General features: G+C 45.3%; 1 protein-coding gene across 1 annotated transcript; it reads right to left on the bottom strand.

Annotated features, from left to right (window-relative positions):
• Positions 1 to 272: 272 nt before the first annotated feature.
• Positions 273 to 9,485, bottom strand: IDS (iduronate 2-sulfatase). The gene is made up of 9 exons (XM_085571005.1): positions 9,285 to 9,485; positions 8,299 to 8,435; positions 6,699 to 6,876; positions 5,771 to 5,859; positions 4,441 to 4,641; positions 3,662 to 3,832; positions 2,950 to 3,076; positions 1,260 to 1,433; positions 273 to 901 (listed from the first exon to the last, which is right to left on the bottom strand). The coding sequence occupies exons 1-9, from the start codon at positions 9,409 to 9,411 to the stop codon at positions 399 to 401; spliced, it is 1,707 nt and encodes a 568-aa protein (XP_085427131.1). The 5' UTR covers positions 9,412 to 9,485; the 3' UTR covers positions 273 to 398.
• Positions 9,486 to 14,933: the final 5,448 nt, after the last annotated feature.

Below are 14,933 nucleotides of genomic sequence, written 5' to 3'. Positions count from 1 at the left end.
GAGGCCCCTCTGTTGCAATTTACATTCTCCACATGGCCACTCAAACTTGTAATTTTCTGTTTTTTCACCTTGCACACCAACAGTTTCAGCACAGATAATGAAATTTAATTCTTCACTTGCTACAGAAGACCACTGAGATGTTTCACAGTATGGGTTTGATGCTCTGTGTGGCCTTTTCAGAAGTGTTACAAGCTTGTGTTTGCAAACAGCTATAGAAGTCCCCTCTGACAACTTCAGTGCACTAAGGGCCATAACAAGACAAAGGCAATAGCTTGTTTTGATACAAACAGGATTTTTATTCAATCCAAATGTCTTCTGGACAACAGAAAGGTTCTATACAAAAGAAAGGTTCTATACATTAATTCAGTTGCAAGAACAAGCACAAAAGTTTCTGAACCCTAGTGCTTTAAAAAGCCAAGAAGTTTTTTGAAAAACCAACCATGTGAAGTATTGTTATAGACATTATTATCCTGGTTTGGGTCATTCTCCATCATGTACAACTCTCCTGCATGGACATCCTCGAAGTTAGCCCTGAAGTTGTTGGGGTCAAACTGAACCCACAGGGTGTACCTGTAGTCAATGGTACGCATGGAATAGCCCATGATCCTGATGTCTTTCAGCTTTGGTTTGTCAGAGTTCCACTGGGGAGTGTCTGCAGGCCGGGGATATTGGCTGAAAGCAACAGGTTCTTCATTAAAACACCTGTCAGTGTCAGCACACCCTTCCTTGCCTTCTCCCACCTCTCCTTCAGAGATATTAAAATAGTGGACAATGCTTCTCCCCTCAGTGCACAGCACAACACCAAAGGACATCTCTGGGCATGCAGGAGGGACCTGCAGGCCAGCCAGCTCTGCAAGTGTTGGAAACAGAGATACCAGTTCCACCACTTGTTTACTTTGCCCTAGAAGAAATAATATCAAAATATAAGTTATGGAACACGATGGTTGGACAACAATTTTTTCTAGTAATTCAGCTGCTATTTTATTCGAAGTGCTCTGCACAGGATTTTTGGGGGTACCAAAATCAAGGCAATTAAGGAGCGGCAGTTAGCTTTGAAGATGCCAGTCAATGCATTTATGATGCACTTTTAAGAAGAAAACTTCTGCATTTATGTTTCTCCAATAGTCTTAGAGATAATCATATTCATTAGTTTGAAAAAGTGCTCTTCAGAAAGACAAAGTAAATTCTTAAGGTGCCCGGAGACAACACAACCACCTCTATCTACCCACTGCAAAATAAAATAAGCACTGTAAATTTACCTTGAGGTACTGAGACTCCAATATAGCTAAAAGGGTCAAGGTAGGGGAAGACTCTTGCTCCTTGACTGACAGGGGAAGTTGTCATTCCTGGGACATAAAACATCAGCGGCACTCTGGTAGCAACATCAAAATTGCTGTATTTTGCCCATTCACCATGTTCTCCCAGGGACCACCCTAGGTGACAAAGAAGACAATTCAGAGCAGACACTGGCTTGTAATCTAGTAGTGATTTCTTCTTCATTATAAATTGAATCTGACTGCTGAGGCCACTAGTCTATTATAAAGGTTATATTAAAAGGTAAATAATCTGTATTTAGATGTAACAAGGCTTTTCTCTAGTGTGAAAACTATTTCAACAGCCACATAAATCTTGCAACTTGATACTCTTTCATAAAGGAAATAATTACACCTTTCCTTATGTATAGATTCTCAAGATTAGAATTAGGAAATCAGCATTAAAGCAGCAGAAAAGAGGAATTGGGGTGTGTCACAGTGTCTGCAAGAGTCTCCAGATCAATTTCACAAAGCATTCATTTAAGTTTTGGGCAGCTGCCAGCTTTCAATGCTCCTGTTAGCACTGTAGCTGAACATCCCTTGGAGCCAAGGCTGCTCTCTATGCCAGACTGCCATATCAGGATGCTATCCCTGAGGAAGCAATAGAGATAAAACTTTTCAGCTCTACTCGTCCTCTTGAAAGAGATGCCAACATGACTTCCTTCCAGGCAGATACACTGCCAACTTCACTTTGGGGGAAGACAAAGGAACTCTGTGATAGCTATGTTAACAAATGTTTTTTCTTGATCACTTTGCCAGCCATGGTACTGGAAACACCAACTGTTTACAGTTATCCAAAGCAAAGAAAATAAAAAATCAGTTTACAAACAAGTCAGAAGGAACATCTAGACTCACTTTAGTACCAAAAGTATTAATCCATTGCTTTGCAACTTGTAAGAGCTTTTTATATACACATGCTTACAGAAGTCAACCCAAATTTACTATATACATGACTTTAAATTGATGTAGTTAATTCACATCCTAAGTGGTTTAAATCAGCTAAGCCATCCCACAATCAAATGGATCATGACAGGGTTATTTTAATGAATATTAGAGTATTGAAACAAGCAATAAATGCTTGTATACAAGGTATACAAATGAGTTATTTGTCCCACAGCTCAAATTAAGTTTTTTACCAGGATCCAGAGTGTGCAGGATCTCAGTCATGAGAGGGAACCATATCCCTATCAGTTTAGATGCTCTGCAAGCAGCAATGACAAGTGTAGGAAAACACACTTGAGCAGTTAATGAGAAAGCCTGTTACCCACTGTACCAGATGGCTTTCTACAAATGGTAAGGGGGGAGGAGTGGTGGCTGTACTCTTCAAGCACAATTCCCAGCAACAGTCACTCCTTGGGTAGGGGCTGGGAATACAGCAAGCTCAGCCCTGTGTCCTGGCAGGCAGCCTCATCCCTCACCAGCAAATCCTCAACCTGATTAAAAGTGCCTGTGGGGACAGAACTGTGCAGCCACAGAAGCCAGTGCCAGTCCCCTCAATCTGGCTCAGAGAAGCCAGAGGAACAAGGTATGACAGCTCTGCTTGACACTACAGAAATACACACTGGATTAATATGCCAGCACTGAGTTGCACAATGAAGTTCTTAACAGTAAGCTTGAGAAAGATTGAAATGCTTACCATGATCAGCAGTAAAAACTACTATTGTGTTATTTGAGAGTCCTGCATCATCCAAAGCACTCAGAAGCAGGCCAATTTGTACATCCAGGTAAGAAACTGCTGCATAGTAACTCTGACGAATCTGCCGCTGCAAGTTAAGAGAACAGGAGAGAAAGAAAAAGGTTTGCCCCAGACACATACAGCAGAACCTGGGGGTGGCTTTGTAAAAGAACTAAAGGACTCTGCTTGTAAAGCTTTAATTTTAATTGTCTGTAGCCTAATTAATGTCCCAGAAAAAGTAAACTGGGAGAAGGTAGCTAGAAAATTCCCCCTCCCAGAAGTGCTTTCAAGCACAAACACTGCAAACCAACCCATTCTGCATCTCTAGGTCTAGCCAGTGCACCTAATTTTGGCATAAGGACTGGAGAGTCAAGGAAAATCTTGCAAAAGAAGATACACTGTGTGCTGGCTTGAAACAGGCAAACAGACTCAGATAATGAACACAAACACAGCATTGGTAGCTGTTACATACATTCCCTCACATGCAACCTGAACTGCAGTGACAGTGAAGGCTTGCCTACAGAGCTAGAGGTGACAGTATACAAGGCAGAATAATTGCAAATGGCCAGTTGCTGAGTAACTGGGAGCATTGAAGAGCACCCAGGAGCTGACTCCTCCCTTGCATTTGAACAAGTGAAGGCAGTTTGACTTCAGACAAAGCTTGACAGCTTACCTGGAAATCATCTGGAAGTGCTCCATAAGGGAAACTAACATTTAATGCCTCCACATCATCCCTCTGCCTGATATCCATCCAGGGGTTGTATGCCACAGAAGGTAGCTTCTTAGGCACCCAGGGATCTGGGGCCAATGTGATATTTTCCAAGGGGTACAACTTGAGAAATTCCTTTACAACACATATAAAGAAATTCCTTTAAAACACATATAAAGACTATCCTCACCTCCAACATATACTGTTAATTTTGTGTTTAAACAGCAACGACTTTCCCTTGCAGGGCTCTTTAATATTACAGTTTACAAGGCTTCATTTCCCTTCTGCCAGAGTGTGAAACAGCAATACTGGACATCCCCAACCAATTCCTGAAAAATACTGAGTTAGTAAATACCTAAACCCAGCCTCCTGTATTTCAAAACAACACTAATAAAAGGTCCAACACCACTTTGAAATCAGTGGGAGTTTTGCCACCAAGTCAAACAGAGAATAAAATACAAGATCTTTAAGGCCTCATTATGCCATAGTCCATCAAGCTGAAGCCCATCTCCATGCAATAGCAGTCACCATCATGGTGGCAGAAGCCTGGCTTTTGGCTGAGGAGTCACAATTCATTCTCATTAAATTAAATACATCACAGGTGACTCCTGAGTTACACCAAATCAAGGCTGCTTTCCAACTCCCTTTCCAGAAACAGCAATAAAGCATTTGTGGGAACAGCTTTTATAATTCAAAGCAACACTTGTCTAAGTTCCCTTTCCTGCAGGTTCCAGTCTCCTCACCTGTGGGTACCTCAGTGGGATATGTGGCTTGTGGTAACCAACAGCCAGGAAGAACTTTTGCCTGGTGGATTTCATGACATTCAGTAAGTGTACGGCCTCCTCAGTGCTCTGAATATCAGGCAGAGTCCCCTCAGGCATTTCTGTCACGTTCACTGGGCACACCAAGTTTGCATGAAGTTTTCCATCTTTACCCCTACAAGTCTTCATGAAAAAAAATTAGTTCAGTAACTTCTGTTAAATACAATGACAAAATCCTTTGTTCTGTAACTTTAAAACCAATTTGTCTCTACCAACTTCCATGCCTATGAAAATGCAGAAATCCTCTCTAAACCTGGGTAGAATGTAGTCACATGGGTCACAAGCCCACAGCTTCTATGATGAACAGAATCTCTGATCTAATGGAGATGCAGCAGCATTTGGCTCTCCTTTATATACATATATTTTAGCTCCTTCTGACCCCAAGAGTTCATAGAAAGCTGCCTGGAAACTACTGACTTAGTTTCTGAGCAAATGCCAGCAGTGGCTGATGTGTAATCAGTGAAAAGAGATAAATTAGATTAAACAGTGGCCAGGGAAAGGTGGCCTCAGCAGCATGTGTGGGAGGGTTGCTAAATGAAGCTACTTCTCTTTATGTCATGGATGCAAATGCTGCTGGAGTTAAAACCAGTCTTCTTCCAGCAGTAAACCCAAGACCAAAGCACTGCCAAGACTGTCTGTACTCTCATGATTGCAGTCCTGGCTGGGCTGTGTACAGACTCCAACACATGATGCCAATGCAATGTTTGCATAAAGATAAAACAGATTATTTTATGTCACACTTAAGAGCAACAAACATTCTAGAAAGCTGGATCAGATTATAAAGATTCACATTATTTAAACATTATTTTAATTATGGCCCCTGCTCACTGAGTCCTGAGTTCTTTATCACATTAAGTTTACCAAGACTACTGACAATGTTTTGTCACTAACTAAAGCAAAGCCAGATCAGTTGCAGGTGCAAGTTGACAACCACACTTTTCAGATAAAGGAATCCATAACCTAGACACAAACAAGGATTATTCGTGCTTATATCTCAGTAACTGAAGTTTCCAAATACCAATTTAGAAATACTTAAAACATCTGCAAGACAGGCACATGGATTAACAAAACACACATCTGATAACCTAGGCCTTCTTTTAGAAAGCACAGAAACAAAGCATTGAAGGGGTTACTTGTTATCCTGCACAGGGTGCAGCCTCAAAACCCAGAGGGCACAGCCTGTCCTTGATACAAAGAACTTGTTTGTATCTTGAACACCCTTCTCTGTTAGGGTGACACAAATCACACTTACCTTATCATTCTCATGCTTTTCAGCTGAAGGATGAAAGGGTGGAATGGACCAACTGTAGGGATAGTCATCACTGTAATTGGATGAAACCCCTGGAATGGATAAAGATATTAAGAATGCTCTAATAGTTCACTGAACAAGGAAAAGCTCAGACACAAGTTTAACTTGTCTTCAATTGTTTTTTTTTTTAATATGTTAAATTAAGAGACATTTCAAATGAATCTTTGACAACTGAGGAAAAGATAAACTTTCTGACTTTTATTTCTTGGTTAAGACAGATATTCTTCCCTGAAATACACCTTGTACTAGTGAGGGACATACAAGCCTGTTGAAGAATCTTACTTCAGGGAACACGAAAAAAAAAACCAAAAAAAACCAAACCCCCCCCCCCCAAAAAAAAAAAAAAAAAAAAAAAAAACCAAAAAAAACACCCAGGATTAATAACAGTCTTCATGTATATTCTAGGATAAGGAACTGCCAAAAAGAGGATCAGTATTACAGTATTTTTCAACTCAGTAGTGTTATTGCTTTTTAACTAGTGAATTAATTTCCTACTGAACCTGAAGCATTAGTCATATCCTGATCCAGACTCGCAGCCTATTAGGAGACATGAAGAATGTACAGGAAGAAATAAGCCAACAAATAATTTCATTTTCAGCAGATACCTAACTTCCAGATGTATTTTTAGAATGTACAACATCTATTCCCACAATTCCCAGATAAGATGTGAAAACATCCATTAGATAAAAGTAATCTAATACATTCATCTCTAATGCCTTAAGACTTAATGACAACCACTGTAAAATCTGGCTTATGATTATGATTTAGGTTCTTAATATAGAAGAGAATCACACATCAATACTCATTTACGTTTGTGAGACTATACACATCAAGCATTTCTGTGTTAAGCAAATGACAATTCAAACCATACCAGGATGAAAAACTTTCCCCACAGATAGGGTCACGTAGCCATTTTCCTTGAAATACTGGGGCATGGTGGAATAGTTTCCTGCATGAACTCTCCAGTAGGAGTAGAAATCATAGAGCCGGGTGGTGTCAGGCCTGCGGCCAGTGAGAAATGACACTCTGCTGGGAGCACACACAGCTTGCTGAGGAGAAAGGAGCCAAGGAGAGACATTTGGGACAAAAACCAAACCACACATATCAACTACCTTGGGCATAGTGATGTCTTAAGTTTTAGCTTTCATATTTTCCAGATTCTGTATTGCATTAGTATGTAACTCTGAATTTCATGTAAAGAGTTAGCAAGTTCTCTTCACAGTTTAGTTAGACAAAACAATCCTTTTCCAGCCTGAGAACCAAGGACACCATTGCAGCTCCAGGACCAACAATAAAACTAATGTAAGTATAGAGCACTTATATAAACAGTATAAACAGCAGTGAATTGAGGAGGGCAAATTGGGAGGATGGGACTTCATAACCTGAAGCTGTAATTGGACAATTAACTCCAAAATGTAAATGGACCAAAACTTATAAAAGTGTGAAAAGTTATGACCCATCGTCCATCTTGGGTGCAGCCTCAGCTGGGCTCTTGCACTGCCCAAGTTATATCCTTTGAAGGCCTTTTTAATAAATACCTACTTTACTCCTTCAACACTGTCTAGCCTCTCTTCTAGGTAGCCTCTCAAGGCATTGATAGCTGCATCACAATCATCTGAAAACTCGGGAATCACAGGGAATGAATTTCACATCACCTCAGGCTGGAATGAACTCTTATTAAGAGTATCAATTCCAAATGGCAAGCTTTTTAAAAAGTAAGTCAAGTTTCATAAAGGCAGTGCTTTTGAAATCTGGTTGCTCACATCACACACAATTAAGCAGCAGTGGCAGGTCGACTGCGCTGATAAAAGCCAAAAGTGTAGTTGATCTGGACTGCCTTAAGAATAAAGAAAGGATAAGCACAGGAGGTCTGGGTTACGGTCCAAAGGTCTGACCAATTCTGCCTCAAAAACTGACAAAACCCAAGAGTTACTGCTTTGGGTTGGAATTAGACCCAAACTTCTAATTTCTCAGCAGAGAGGAACTTGGGAATGTAGATGTCCTATACAGAGTATTCAAGTGAAGAGCAATTAGTGATGTTTTCAGTTCTCTATTTTAGACTGATGCGTACCACACAAACTGCTCCTTTATAGCAGTCTATAGAATTGATTCCCTCAAAAGACTAAAAAGTAAAACATAATCTTTTGTAAGCAGTAGAAAAAGAGAATATTTTAATTTAGTAAAATGGTATTTTTAAGCAGCACTTGGCTGCAAATAGTGAAAACACTTGATCAGCAATCTACTCCTCCAAAGGCTACGCAAATACCATAATTTAAATGCCCTGTTTTCATTTTTATCACCTTAGTAAAGATAGGTTCAAACACTACAGTTCAGCCCAATCATTTATTTTCTACTGAAAATACTTCAAGTTAATAAATACTTGCTGTTTCCAGTGGTCTGCCTAACACCTACTGTGATAAAACCAGTAATTATTTTGCATAGAGAAAACATGTTTAAGTCGTTTATCTCACCTGGGCATATGCATTGCTGAACACCATACTTTGGGAAGCAAGTTGATCAATGTTAGGAGATTTCACAAGTTTATCTCCATAGCAGCCTAACACAGGACGCAGATCATCCACAATTATAAACAAGACATTCATGCCATCTATGAAGAAACAGAAATAAATTAACCTCCAACCAATAAATTAACCTGAGCAGTTACTTTATGCTGATATCAGTTTTTAACCCTCAAACACATTTGAGGACAAAAGTAAAATTTAAAAAATGAGCAAAAATATCTTTGCAAGAGAATGTAAACAATGCAATTAATTCTTTAAAGACAGAAATTCTTATTTGTCCTAGACAGAAATACAGTAGTTTTCATTCCCTTCCTATTTCATTGCTTGCAACGACGGTATTTTCTCCAGTCGCTACAGACGGCAAGTCCTTGCAGCTGGCTAAAGTAAAAATAAAGATGTCTTTTATAGATCTACCTAGTACCGAATTCTACAGCCTGCAAGCTTGGGCAAGGGTATTAAACCACAGTTAAACAACACGGTAGTCCTGTGTAGCTCTGTTCCCAACAGATAAAAAATGTTTCCTCAATTGATGACACACGTCTTTTAAAACGCCCTCTCAAGGTGGAGGACTGTCCTGGGGGCTCGACGTGCGCAGGACCCGCTCGCCGCCGGCGGCTGAAGCAGCAACCTCCCCGGGGACACACCGGGACCCCGGGGACACACCGGGACCCCGGAGACACACCGGGACCCCGGGATACACCGGGACCCCGGGGACACATCGATCCCCCCGGGACACACCGGGACCCCGGGGACACACCGGGACCCCGGGGACACACCGATCCCCCCGGAACACAGCGATTCCCCGGGACACAGCGATCCCCCCGGGACACAGCGATCCCCCGGGACACAGCGATCCCCCCGGGGACACAGCGATCCCCTCGGCCCGGGCTCCCGCCGGCCGCTCCCCCAGCCCAGCCCCCGCCGCCAGAACGAACCCCCGGGCCCGCGCCCGGCTCCGGGCCCCGCCGCCGCCGGGCCGGCCGCGAAGGCATCCCGGGGCAGCCGCAGGAGGAGCAGGAACAGGCACAGGAACAGGCACGGGCACAGCCGCGCCGCCGCCATGTCCCGGCGAGGCGGCGGGGCCCGGCAGAGCGGCCCGGGGGCGGTGTCGTGAGCCGCCGCCGAGCCCGAGCCCCGCCGGCCGCGGCGCTTCCCCTTCCCCGCGCGGGGGCGCCGCGGCCCCGCGAGCGAGCGGCGCTCGGAGCGGTGCGGGGCCCGGAGCGGTGCGGGACCCGGAGCGGTGCGGGGCCCGGAGCGGTGCGGGACCCGGAGCGGTGCGGGGCCCGGAGCGGCGCTCGGAGCGGTGCGGGGCCCGGAGCGGTGCGGGACCCGGAGCGGTGCGGGGCCCGGAGCGGTGCGGGACCCGGAGCGGTGCGGGGCCCGGAGCGGCGCTCGGAGCGGTGCGGGGCCCGGAGCGGTGCGGGACCCGGAGCGGTGCGGGGCCCGGAGCGGTGCGGGACCCGGAGCGGTGCGGGGCCGGGAGCGGTGCGGGGCCCGGAGCGGTGCGGAGCCGGGAGCGGTGCGGGGCCGGGAGCGGTGCGGGACCCGGAGCGGTGCGGGGCCCGGAGCGGTGCGGGGCCCGGAGCGGTGGGAGCGGTGCGGCGCTCGGAGCGGTGCGGGACCCGGAGCGGTGCGGGGCCCGGAGCGGTGCGGGGCCAGGAGCGGTGCGGGGCCCGGAGCGGTGCGGGCCGGGAGCGGTGCGGGGCTCGGAGCGGTGCGGGGCCCGGAGCGGTGCGGGGCCCGGAGCGGTGCGGGCCGGGAGCGGTGCGGGGCTCAGAGCGGTGCGGGGCCGGGAGCGGTGCGGGGCCGGGAGCGGTGCGGGGCCGGGAGCGGTGCGGGGCTCAGAGCGGTGCGGGGCCGGGAGCGGTGCGGGGCCGGGAGCGGTGCGGGGCTCAGAGCGGTGCGGGGCCGGGAGCGGTGCGGGGCCGGGAGCGGTGCGGGGCTCGGAGCGGTGCGGGGCCGGGAGCGGTGCGGGGCCGGGAGCGGTGCGGGGCCGGGAGCGGTGCGGGGCTCAGAGCGGTGCGGGGCCGGGAGCGGTGCGGGGCCGGGAGCGGTGCGGGGCTCGGAGCGGTGCGGGGCCGGGAGCGGTGCGGGGCCGGGAGCGGTGCGGGGCCGGGAGCGGTGCGGGGCTCAGAGCGGTGCGGGGCCGGGAGCGGTGCGGGGCCGGGAGCGGTGCGGGGCTCAGAGCGGTGCGGGGCTCGGAGCGGTGCGGGCCGGGAGCGGTGCGGGGCTCAGAGCGGTGCGGGGCTCGGAGCGGTGCGGGCCGGGAGCGGTGCGGGGCTCGGAGCGGTGCGGGCCGGGAGCGGTGCGGGGCTCAGAGCGGTGCGGGGCCGGGAGCGGTGCGGGGCCGGGAGCGGTGCGGGGCTCAGAGCGGTGCGGGGCTCGGAGCGGTGCGGGCCGGGAGCGGTGCGGGGCTCAGAGCGGTGCGGGGCTCGGAGCGGTGCGGGCCGGGAGCGGTGCGGGGCCCGGAGCGGTGCGGAGCGAGAAGCGGTGCGGGGCTCGGAGCAGTGCAGGGCGAGGAGTGGTGCGAGGCTGGGAGCCTCAGGATTGCATTGGTTGCTCTTTCTTATCAAAAGTAAAAGTTCTGAGACAAAAATTCTCTCTTTTGTCACTTTTTCATCACAAAGAATGGGATAGAAAATAACCTGCTTTTCTGCTCTGTAAAGATTCATACCTGAGGCCTGAAATATGCTGTGTATGCACTCACCATAAGATGACCAGGAATGATGGCTGCAATGGTCTGTCACAATGCTATTGTTCAGTGAGATGTGTGACTCAAAAGTGCAGTACATTGTGTATTACACAGTGTGTGCATTCATATTCAAGCACGTGTACTTCCTCTAAACTAGTACAGTGAAGTTTATTTTGATGTGGATCTTACACTTCCTTCCTGCACACGCTGGAAAAGCTTGAATCAAATGAAGAACACTGTTGCTACAAGTTCAGCTACTACTGAGCACGTGACATGCAATCAACTCATGAATATTATTCAGTATATATTTGATGTTTGCATATTTTGGAATTAATGTTGTGTATAAGCAGTATATCTCACAGGTATCAGCAACTCTCCTAACATGGATCAGCTGCTGGAAATGTATTGAACATTGCATCCCCAAGTGACACTTCTCTTCATTTGTAGACTTTTTATGCAAAAAGCCAAGGAATTATTTCACTATTGCACATGCATTTAATTACCATAATGCTTGCCTCTTTCAAATGCAAATACACTAAGTGGTACTTGATATGAATTTCCTGGTTTGCCTAGCATGAGTATATAGCAATCTTATTAAGTTCAGTCCAATAGAAGAACAAATTACAGAGAAAAAATCTTTTCCACACAGCACAAAAGTTCTGGTGCTAAAAAGCAAGTTGGGATGCTGCCAGTGAATAATTGCAGACACTGAAATCACAGACCTTGGACAAACTGGTCTCACAGCTCAGATGTCCCCTCCACCCCGGATGTATGGGCCTTTGAGCAGCCTGTTGTTCAGCTCCTGGACTAAACCACTGCTGGATTCAGTGTGATGAACTGGGAGTGTCACAGGAAAGGTTAAACCTAGACCTTGGCTGAAGTGGCAATACCTTGTACAGCACTCCTCCTTAGTCACTCTCCTGGAAGTCCCAGGGTGAATGTCAGCCTTCTCCACCTAACACCACCACTGAGGATCAAATCCATTTTAATCTTAGTAATATGCCAAGGCATATACCAAAGGTTTTGGGGGTCTACCACAGTGCTTGCACAAGTGTTAGTAATGTAGGTGAGGCCACCAACATTAACAGCTAAATATCTTAAAATCAACTATTTTCACATATTAAGCCATGGTAAAAATATAGCACAGCAATATTTTTAGTGGGAAAAATCCTATTCATAGGATTCTGTAAGAATGGCTGTACTATCAGACCCATAGCAGATCTTACAAAGTATCATTTCCATGCCTGGGTACACTCTCCAATAAGGTTTCCTCTGACAAGGAAGAGTGTTTTGAGACTGTGAATATGATCAGGCAATATATAATAGCCCTGGTTCTTGAGCTCTGCCTAGTAAGGACATCCTGACTCTTCACATGTGAAACCTGCCCTGGCACATGTTCTCCAGTGATTACACCAGCAGTGGCATTTGGCACAAAAGCAAGTCTAAGGAATTTTTATGCATCACTCAGTAATTCTGAGAAACCAGGTTTTCATAAACAGTTGGGATCTGTGGCCAGTTTACTCAAATGCCAAAAGAGCAATGCAGTTTTCAATGAATCAATATAAGTAATCACAAAGCGATTATAATTTAATTCTCATGCATTACAGAAAGTAACTAATCACTACGGGAAGCTTCTGATTGACAAATTTATTTATCCCTAAATTGATTATTATCAAAAAAGCGCTGTTTTCCTTTTATGGACTGATGAAATTTATATCTGTACAAGCTGCCATGAGGAAAATGAGAGAAAGGTCTGTTAAAAATATTAACACCTGCATTAATATCTGTAACCTCCTCTAGCACATACTGTGATGAAGTTAAATATTAATAGCAAACACAAACCCCTGAGAAATAACGTTGATATATATATCTCTAAACAACATTTTTATCATTGAAGAATTCCGTAGCTGTACTTTCAGAATCAAACCAATCATACTTTCTAAGCCATCTGTGAACATTAGTACTCAAGTGTAAGGGACATTTTGTGAGAGGCATCTGTTAGACTTTCAGTTTGTTAACATTCTTATGATAAGATTGTAGTCTATCCTTGCAGCCTGAATTGCAGAGCTATACAATAAAAAATACACTGGAGACTTTAATTATTAACATTCCTAATTCAAAAATACTCATTATAAGTGTTCATTTCATATACAGTAATTTCTCTACAGCTGAAGTGAGTCATGCAGATCCATTCACCTGCAGCATGCTCCCTCTCTCCCCAAGCCCAGGTCAGTGATCTCACACCAGGAGTTTTTCCAAGGATATCAGAGCTGTTTCTAAAATACTATTCAGGCTTCTGAGTGCTGGTCAGCAGGTAAAGCAGATGCTGTTATCACCACCAGAAGCAGTGGATTAAAGGCACACCTCAGTCCTGGTTTCTCACATTTCCTGTTTGGGCCTATAAACATGGCAAATTAGACACTGGCAGCTCCAGCTCTGATGTGCTGGCCAGAGAACAGCTGGGTGGATTGAGGAACTGGAATTCTTCCTGACCCTCCCTGCTCCCATTTCAGGAAATGTGCCTACAACTACTGCTCAAAGGAATCACACTGTCCCAAGTACTTAGTGAGGGCAGGCAAGCACAGTGCAGAAATAACTCCCAAGCACATATGCAAGACACAGACAATTTCTCAATTTACACAGTGAGTACAATAATAAGATAAGGCCCCCAAACAGGAAAGCCTGTGTAAACAAGATGTTATGTAAAGCTGCTGAATTCTTTAATGTGGAGAGCTGGCAAGGGTTGGTCTATTATTTAAACATCTACAAATTCAGTTTTGTTTATTATTCAGGATTAATAGTTGCTGCAGATTTTAGAGGGTATTTTGAATGGCATCCTCTGCATAGTAACAACATTGCAGTTGTTTAAAACCCTAAAATAACCCATAACCCATCCCCCATTTATTTTTAACAGTGAAATCTATTCCCTCTTTTTCCTGTACACCCTCTCTTCCCATTTCTACAGCTGCCTTAGAGGGGAAGTGAATAAGCTCATCAGTATTCAGGTATTGCTAACAGGGAGGTCACCTTCTTCTGTTAAGCAACTCTCAATTTCAAACTTTAAAACCTTGCAATTAGTAATTTGACAAGGACACCAAAGTACATGACTACTTTGCTCTGACTCAGGTGATGCTTGACTAAATCAAGGGTAGTAAGAACAAGAGACATAAAACTAACAATTGTAGTAGTGTGCAACAGTGTCTTTTTGGTAAGATCAGATTCTTCTTTCTCTACTATCTTCTTTCTTCACATTTCACCTTAGGGAACAGAACTGTGAGGCAAAATATTCAGAAGCATATAAACATTTTTCTCACAACCACTGTAGGCATTTCCTGCACTGCTCTGTTTACCATGTACACAGTAGGACACTGGTTCTGTTACTATATTAGTATGTTCCAAACACTGATTTGTAAGAAGATAAAAAGTGATCTACACCTACTCATGAGTACCACTGCTTCATGTGCTGAAAATGGCCAGCAACTCCAGGAGCATTCCATCGACAGGCCAGGGATGACCCCAGTCACAGCCAGCCCCACAGGAGGCTGTGTTCTTTTGGTTCTTGAGAGGCACCACAGTAATTTTCCCATATCAATATATAACATACCAAGATATAATCCACAATTCAGGAATTGGTACTACTCTGTGTACAGCTGCAGGATGGAATAGCTTGTGTCTGGTTAATAAAATAATTCTTCCACGTTTTATTCTTTTATAAGTGCAAAAGCAGGAAGAAGTCAGAGATTATTTCTGTCTAGCCTGCAACCTTCATCTCCTACCATAATAAGTGTAGTGTACTGGATCCAAAAGACCCCATGCTGAGCTTACCTTTTTAAGCATGACACTTCAGCAAGTAACAGACAAGCAACTTGTCTGTTCTGGATACCATCATTTT

The sequence above is a fragment of the Lonchura striata genome, chromosome 4A (genome assembly GCF_050655825.1).
Source record: "Lonchura striata isolate lonStrDom1 chromosome 4A, ASM5065582v1, whole genome shotgun sequence".
Classification (NCBI taxonomy): Eukaryota; Metazoa; Chordata; class Aves; order Passeriformes; family Estrildidae; genus Lonchura; species Lonchura striata.
Note: the sequence above shows the minus strand (reverse complement) of the source record. Positions and strands in the feature narration are given on the sequence as shown.